At 35.1% G+C, this 8,724-nt stretch overlaps 1 protein-coding gene across 1 annotated transcript; it reads right to left on the bottom strand.

Annotated features, from left to right (window-relative positions):
* Nucleotides 1-3,457: 3,457 nt before the first annotated feature.
* Nucleotides 3,458-6,888, bottom strand: LOC111401499 (40S ribosomal protein S3-3). The gene is made up of 6 exons (XM_023029256.1): nt 6,693-6,888; nt 6,423-6,570; nt 5,833-6,004; nt 4,238-4,292; nt 4,025-4,156; nt 3,458-3,879 (listed from the first exon to the last, which is right to left on the bottom strand). The coding sequence occupies exons 1-6, from the start codon at nt 6,720-6,722 to the stop codon at nt 3,718-3,720; spliced, it is 699 nt and encodes a 232-aa protein (XP_022885024.1). The 5' UTR covers nt 6,723-6,888; the 3' UTR covers nt 3,458-3,717.
* Nucleotides 6,889-8,724: the final 1,836 nt, after the last annotated feature.

Genomic DNA, 8,724 nt, shown 5'->3' with positions numbered 1-8,724 from the left:
AGAGCCAATTGGGGAAAGAGGAAAGGACTGACGGTGAGAAATTGGAGAAGAATTGGCGTTTGTTTGGGAGTTCAACATTGCGGCTGTAGGAAATAAAAAAGGTGTGGCTGAATCAGATTTTATATACATATAAATTGGTGGTCGGCAGAAAGAATTTAGAGAAGTGGGCTGATTCTTATATATATATATATATATATATATATACACGCATCAATAAATGGCAATTGGGCAAGAGGAGAGTTTTGGTTGGAATTACATACATGATACATAAATGCCAACTGGGAATTAGACACACGAATACAAATGGACAGCTGCCTAGGAATTATCAACATACATGCACACAAGTCGAGCAAATTTGTGGAAAATTTAATAACGTTCCGTCAAATTTTTTTGGGTGATCTCTTTCCACGTTATGTGTTTAATTTTAACATCATGTTAGGCTAATTTTTTCATGTATTAGATAAAGATGAAATCCGTTATTATTTATTTTTAATTCAAGACACGTGCTTTAATTAAATTCTTGCAATTGTTGATTAATCTTGCATGCTTAATTTTATTATTTAATTGCTAGATCACTAATTAATATATGGTTGCTTGTTATAGTGTTGGGATGTTCAAAATAAGTTTAGAACACCGCATGATTAACATACGTGCAATAAATTTTATAAATAAGATTTATCATGTGTGCAATTTTTAAGATAATTGTGAAATTAAATGTGTTCTATTCATAGGAATTCGGACTAGGAATAGGATCAGGTCGTGAATATGATAGATTTAATTAGTCTTGAAAAGAAAAATTAATTACAATAGAATTATCGACTGTCAAGAATATAAGAACGAAATTAGCTACTTAATCAAAATTTGGAATAGATAATAAAAGGTGGATTCGTAATCCAATACACTATTCTCATATACATATTAAATTCGCATTTTACACGTTTTCGTAGATTAAATTAGAATAATTAGAAATCACAAAAATCACTTTTATTTGTTCGCTTTGAATCTAATTAAAGACTAGTATACTCAATTAAATTTTATTCCTCGTGGGACGATACTCTCGACTCATCAAATCTATTACTTGTCAACGACTCTGTACGCTTGCGGGTTTCACACAAACAATAACTAATCTAAAAAAAACTATTATTGTGCCCAAAATATACTATTTAACATGTGTTACAAAATGAGTATGATATCAATATATTTTAATCAACTTCTAAAATACTTAAATATTTGATCCAAATAACTTACAATAAATTTTTATGCAAGTTGGCCAAGTTTTAAACTTTAGTAAAATGACAATGTATAATGACAATGCTGGACATGAACTTTCTTATTTGCAAAATGATCATTATTATGGTTAGCTCGTATAAAAATATAATTAAAGGGAACACCACATAAATACTTCATTTAAAAATCATATTTTAAAACTAACAAACTTTTAAAAATCTTTCAAAAATCAGGTGATATTTTAATTTATTAAATATTTAATTATAATATAGTATAATTAATATATTCATCCCACCTCACCTCCAATGCACCCCCACCCACCGATCACATCAAACCTTCTCTTTCTCTCTCCATCCCATCCAACCTCCAGTGACTGCTCCGTTGACCCCATCCCAACTCCAACGACTTCTCCGGCGATGGCTTCGGCGACTTCTCCGATGACTATTAAGGTCACAATTTTGCAATTAATGGTCACAAATGCAAAGGTATAGGTCACAATGTTACAATTTTGCAATTAATGGTCACATATATAGGTATTGGTCATAGATTATTTATTGATCACAAATTAAAAAACTTATAGGTCACAATTTATTTGTCGATCACAGATTAATGTTCACAGAGGCATAGGTATCGGTCACAATGTCACAATTTTGCAATTAATGGTCACATATGCTTAGGTATTGGTCACGAATTATTTATCGATCACAAATCAAAAAACTTATATGTCACAATTTATTTGTCGATCACATATTGTCAAAATAATTAGCCACATATTATCATATTTTTAGGACACAATTAAATTGAAGGTCACAGATAACTAAATAGATGATCACATATGTCAAACTGTGGGTCACATACCACCATCACCAACAATATCGCACCGCCACGGCCACAACAACCACTTGTGACCACCTCACCCTGCTATCACCACCGCCAACGCCACAACATCGCCACCAACACCGCCTACATCACCATTGCCAACACGAGCACCTCCACCGTTGCTAGAAACCACCACGACCACCACCACCAAGCACACCAACAATACCCAACCCACAATCTTACCAACATAACCAACATATTCACCGCTAACATGGTCATCGTCATAAACCATCACAGCCACAAGGACCGTAACCACACCCAAAAACCACCACCAAAAACACACTTCAACGCACCACTCTACAACCTCACCAACACCACCCACATCAGCAACACAGGCAAAAGCAGCAAAAAGGGTTAGAACCAGTAGCAACCGCACTCGTCCTTGGCCACGGCGACGACATCGTCGCTCAAAAAATGTTGCAACACCACCAACCTCTTGAAATGGTGAATTCCAACAGTTTTGTAGATTTTATGCTTCTTGTGAGGAGACCTACAACATGAACGGTGCTAGAAGTAGATTCAAAGTCCTCTTCCTTGTCTAAAAAGCACCGGAGCAGCCCTAGAACTCTTAGCTTCATTGACATTGGAGCCCCCGGTCTCAACTCCCGAGGTCGGTACCTCAACCCACCGTTTCATATCCACTGCCACGTCAGCCACTAGAGGAACTGTCAGGTATCGATGGTCAACGAGGGGGGCAAAAATGTCGATGGGAAAAACGGCATCGGTGGACAGAATGGTGAGGCGCCGATCGTAGACATCTATGAAGATCTGAAAGTTTTTATATGTGTTAGTTTGTTAACTGTATGTTAGAGACAGGAGAGGCGTGATAGAGAGGGAAGTGGTATGGTAGAGATGGCGAGGTTGTTGAGTGTGGTGTTGGCGAGGTGGTGTCGACGGTATGGTGGCGATTGTGCTTCCGGTGTCAGCTAGAGAGAGGAGATGCGGAATAGAGAAAGAAGGGAGAAATTGGGAAGGAATGATGATATTCAAGTTTTTGTGTGAATAGTTGTGTATGGGTTAGGAGTAATGAATGTGTATATTTAATTTTGTAGTTATATTTTTATTATCTTTAATTATTAAAATTTAAACCTTATTTGTTTCCCATTATTTACTCATTAAAATAAAAAATATGACATTTATCCATCACAGCAAATCACCATATTTGAAAATCTATCTCTTATGTGAAGTCCGTAACGATCATATTTTTCATTCTTATATTAATGTGATTCAAATGAAGCCTTAATTAACACATGATTATTGAAAATGAAATTTAATCCCTTGTTTTTGGAAAATCAATCTATAAATGTTGGTTTGTAGGTAATTTTCCCTGACTAAAATTTGGTATCTCACAAAAATTGAACTATAGAATCATAGCAAAAATTGAAGGCACAGCATATAATTTTACATTATGATTCTCCACACTGGAATCAGATTTTTACACATCGACAGAGATGACCACTAGGATACGGTCAAGAACTTTATGTAGACTTGATCGATCATGAACACCGAGAGCAAATCAACAAAGCTTGAACAAAATCAGATAGGCAACGACGTAATATTCATATTACATATCTACATCAGTTGTATTCCGGCTGCTGACATGATTTTATGCTACTGAATCTCTACATCGGTTGAAACTAGAGCTGGAGGAATGTATAGCTCCTCTTCCTTAGGTGGATGGATTGTGACAAGGTCAGGTAAGGGTTTAACCGGACCCTGCTTGCCTTTCGGGTCCCATTCAAGCATGATCTTCACTTTGATACCCAGAACGCCCTGCACCGTATATAACCAATCAAATTGAAAGTTCAGATGTAGATAAAAAAAAATGGGACCAAATTATCTGGACAATAAAATGATCGATTAAAAGAACCACCTTCAATGATATCTCGACAAATGAAAAGAAATTTCATGAACTTGCCTGTCGAAGAAGAACGTGCCTCACAGCAGAGTCGATGTACTCTTTCACAGGCTGGCCAGAGGATATCATGTAGCCATCCTTGAACTTCATTGATTTTGCACGTTGAGCTCGAAGCTTTCCACTAACAATAACCTGAAATTGATAAATACTGATTGGAATCAAGGTTGATGATGAGAAAAACCCTACGGAAGGGATAGTAAAACAAGTTCATACCTCACACCCCTTTGCTCCATTTTCCATAACAAATCGTAAAACACCGTAGCAAGCCCTGCAGAGGAAAAAAGAATTTAGCGAAATGAAAAAGTTAGGACTGCAAATTATCTGATCTATTTCTTCTCTACTTGTGATAATTTATTTGCGGCAAAAATACATACAATTCTTAGCCTTTCTTTTTCGTGGACTTTTAATATTTTCACTTTTTGTGGGATATTTCTTTTTTTCCCCATTTATCGAGCAGACTAGATGACTTTCAATTTTGAATTGACAAGCAAGTATAATAAAATAAGGAGAACCTTATGGTGAAATCAGGATTCTGTACGTAATTTCACATCAACTTTAACTGTTGAGTAACTCTCCCACCATAAAATTATCCAGATCAAGACATGATTCAAAATATACAATAGTTTTCAATAAGCTTTAAGTGTAAAGATCTGTAGGGGAATATTCCAAACTCCATTAACATAAAAGTTCATGAAGCCTGACAAACTCCAAATATTCAATATAAGCATTGAAGAAAGCCACTACGACCCATTTTTAATGGGTAAGGGATTATCAACAATCAATGCCATCCCTGAAAATATTACTGTATAGAAAATTACTAATTCAAATATCAAGTAAAACATAATAAAGGATCCACAAATTGATATAACATTGACGATACAAAATTCATGCAAAACTAGCGCAAATGGTCCCTAACCTATTGCCAATGGGCAATTTCAGTCCCTAAAGTATTATCCTTAACATGGACTTCCTCAACAGCTTGACCTATGGTCTAGGTGCGCAAATAGCACTTTTCATTACATCTTATCTAGAGGATGTTAAACGGGCAATAAGGTAAAGAAAAAAAGGGTAAGCCTCGAGGCTTTACCCTCTTATTCTAAACTTGCAAAAATTATCCATCCTTTTTGTTTAAATACGAGGTTCCTATGCAATTTGGTTGACATGGTTTCATACATTGACCTGTTTCAAAACCAAACCAAATAAAAGGCCAATTAAAAAACCAGCAAAATAGCATGTTCATATCACATAATCAAGTCATCTCAGATACAGCATGTCTTGATTTCACTCTTATTCTGATACAGAATGCAATAGGAAGAATAAAGGAGACAAATTCAAAAATAATAAAAAATTAAAATGCCTACAACATTTCTAAACTCCAAATCCTCCCACTGTCAAATGTAGCAATACTTGACAGGAGGTAAAAAATGGGCCAATTTCTTTGCATAATCTACAAACATATTCCAGGACAAAAGTTTGCCAATATAAGCTAACCAGCACATAGTTAACAACATTTGAAGGAAAAGAAAAGAATATATAGTGGCTATGTAGGAGCAATCTGAAAACCCCATTACGTTGGTGCTAGTAAAGGGGCCAACCTTGCTCACTAAATTGATTTAAGCATTGACTCCGTCCCCTTAATACCAAATCCTTAAGAGGAAAATAAGAAATATAATCAATGCTGCTTCATCTTTATATATATGCTATACCTGTTATATACGGGTTTAATGAATAGGCTATATAAATAGAAATATACACACATTATGAAATCCAACAAAAAGAAGGTTGAACATAATGTAAAGGGTGAAAACCTGCGAACAGCAAGCCCTCCAAGAAGCTTATAGCGTAGCGACTCAGCCTGGGCAATAGCACACAAGCCCCTGTTGTTAACTCTTTCAGCATAAAGCTCAACACTGTTCTCAGGAAACTTGAACCTCTTCTGATCAACAGATGTCAACTCTCTAATCCTTCTCCCTTTCTCACCTAACAGAATACCCACTCTAAACCATCAAAAGATTGTTGCTGTTATATTATCCATCAAGATCACATAAATATTTTGGCATATAATGCAAACTAATTATGGAACCCACAATTCTTCATCTACTGAGATTTTATAAGTAATATCTAAGTGATACAGGAATTTCACCTCTATTTTACGGACTACAAGAAGTACCAAAAGGGTATTTTCCGTGATTTACTCTACAACTAAACAAACCAGATTCAACATTCCATACATAAAAAGATCATCGAAAACATTAAAATTGTTATATCCTCGAGTTCTGACATTAATTCTTCCCTCAAATTCTAGAGCAGTTTAGATGAACCAGGTGATGAATTAAAAATTCCAACCCTTGAAATTAAGAGAATAAATAATCATGCATTACTTAAGATTGAGATTTACCAAGAACATTTTGAGTTCGAGTGGCCCTTATGATGATCTCAGTGCGCATGGGAGTGACTCTCACCTCTACCCCTGAGTAGCCATCCTCGGCCAGCTCTCTTGTTAGCACCTCGTTCAGCTCAGCAAAAAACACTCCATCTGCCACAAACTGCACCAACAAAGAGAAAAATCCCTATCACTTCCACATATAATCACGTAATGTAACTACAATTCATTCATATAACTAGTGCTTATGAATAGATATGTAGAAAGAGAGTGGGATAAAAAAACCTTTCGTTTTTTGCTCATTTGAGTGGCCATTTTCAGAGGATTAAGCTCTGTGATTGGTTATTAGCTTTGTTTTTGAGCTGGTGGCTGTGGGAAAGATTGGGAATGACGAGGAGAATTTTGAGGTTTTCAGGGGAAAGCAACAACAAATATATTGACGCTGTTTGATTAGGGTTTCATCGTATGGGCTAGAATGTTGAGCCGGCCCTAGAGCTGTAAATGGGGACTGAGTGTGGATGTCAATTTTGTGACCCATATTTGCCCACCCCGGAAATGACTAGAACTGAGCAAATTTCTCGAGTCGAATCGATCGAATCGAACTCAATAGTTCTTCTCAAGTTAAATATTCGAACGGGCATCTGAATTAAGAATCGACGGGTACGATTTGATTCTCGATTCTAGATCAAGAACCGAATAAGAACCAAATGTTCCTAATTTTTTTTTTTATATTGAATAAATCAAATTATTTTAATTTTTTCTAAACAAATTAACAAATTAGATGATTAATTGATACTTTATCTCCTAAGCCCTAGCCTAGCTACCTTGACCGAACCCAATCAATTTCTAAATCCAATTTTTTGGCCCAATTATTTGTTTCATTTCTAATTTTTTTAATTTTTAGCCCAAATGTCGTTTTTAGTTTTTATTCTTCCATTTTTTAGCCCAACATCCAAGTAATCCAACCCATTAACGACTAACCCTAAATAAATTACACACATTATCACCTACACATAACACATCTAACATTCCAAAACTCAAATATATGTATAGAACCTCCGACTCCGAGTCCGAAGATATGACCTTCGAGCTCCGATAGCGACCTTCGACCGTTGATCATTTGAATAAGGTAATGTGTAAACTTCTCTATATGTGATTGGTAAATTAATCTTGTTGGACAACTTATTATATACATGTTAAATTGGATTACGTTAATTTATAAAATTACGATTGAATGTGTTATTAGTTGTATTTATGTGGTGTTGTTATAAATATTAAAAAAATTAATTATAGTACAGAATCGAACGGAACCGAACCGATCCGAACGGAACTGAACCGAACCGAACGGTTCCATAAATATATTTGGACCCGACGGTTCTATTTACTAAATACCTGAAATTTTTGGTTCAGTTCGGTTCTCTTTAAAACTGAACCGAACCGACCCGCACCCAGACCTAGGAATGACCATCAAGTGTAGAGAAAAAATAATAATAATAAAATAAATAATAAAAAAAGGGGAAAGGAAGACAAATTATATTACGCATAATTTCCTTTTTTTTTTTTTAATCACACATTTTTCAAGAATTCACTATTAAAAACATTTTATTTTATTTATTTTTTCAAAAATAACCACCAGAGAGATTGACTACTTTGAATGGAATTTGTTGAAAGAATTAAAAACTTTTAATTGTGCTCTTCTTGATCATAATAATAGCAAACTTTGAAAGCTCGAAAATTGGAATTAGTCAAGTAAGCTAGGAATAATAGATAAAATTAAGATGGGGAAGAAGAAAAAAATCTAACTTTCTAAATTGATTTCAGATTTTAAGGGGAGGAAGAGAGTCCTATTTATATGTTTTGTAGCCTCTTTTCTAAATGTTATGCCTTTCGGCACGAATCAATTTGGATCGTTGAACCGAGATATTTCAAATAGGAACATGAATTGGCGATCTATTCACGCTTCTACCATTGTTAATGAACTTCCAATCTACACCAATGCACCGAAAACAATTGATTCAAATCATTATCTTTAATAAGAGATTCCACCGAATCACACTTATTTGTGTTCAATCATCGATTACAACTAGTTACAATCATTCGATGATACACTAGACTACTATTAACACAATAGGCAGATGATATGCATATACATATTGCCACCGTGTTCAATGCCCAAAACTTTTCAAGGTCCGAAAAAACCAAGTAGTGGCGATCCACATCACACCCTTCTTTGATAATCTACAGGATTTTACAAAGTTCCAATGAAATGGTCGAATCATAACATTGTATCTAGTAAAATTCCAACCAATCTAGCCAT

Source organism: Olea europaea, chromosome 10 (genome assembly GCF_002742605.1).
Source record: "Olea europaea var. sylvestris chromosome 10, O_europaea_v1, whole genome shotgun sequence".
Taxonomy (NCBI): Eukaryota; Viridiplantae; Streptophyta; class Magnoliopsida; order Lamiales; family Oleaceae; genus Olea; species Olea europaea.
Note: the sequence above shows the minus strand (reverse complement) of the source record. Positions and strands in the feature narration are given on the sequence as shown.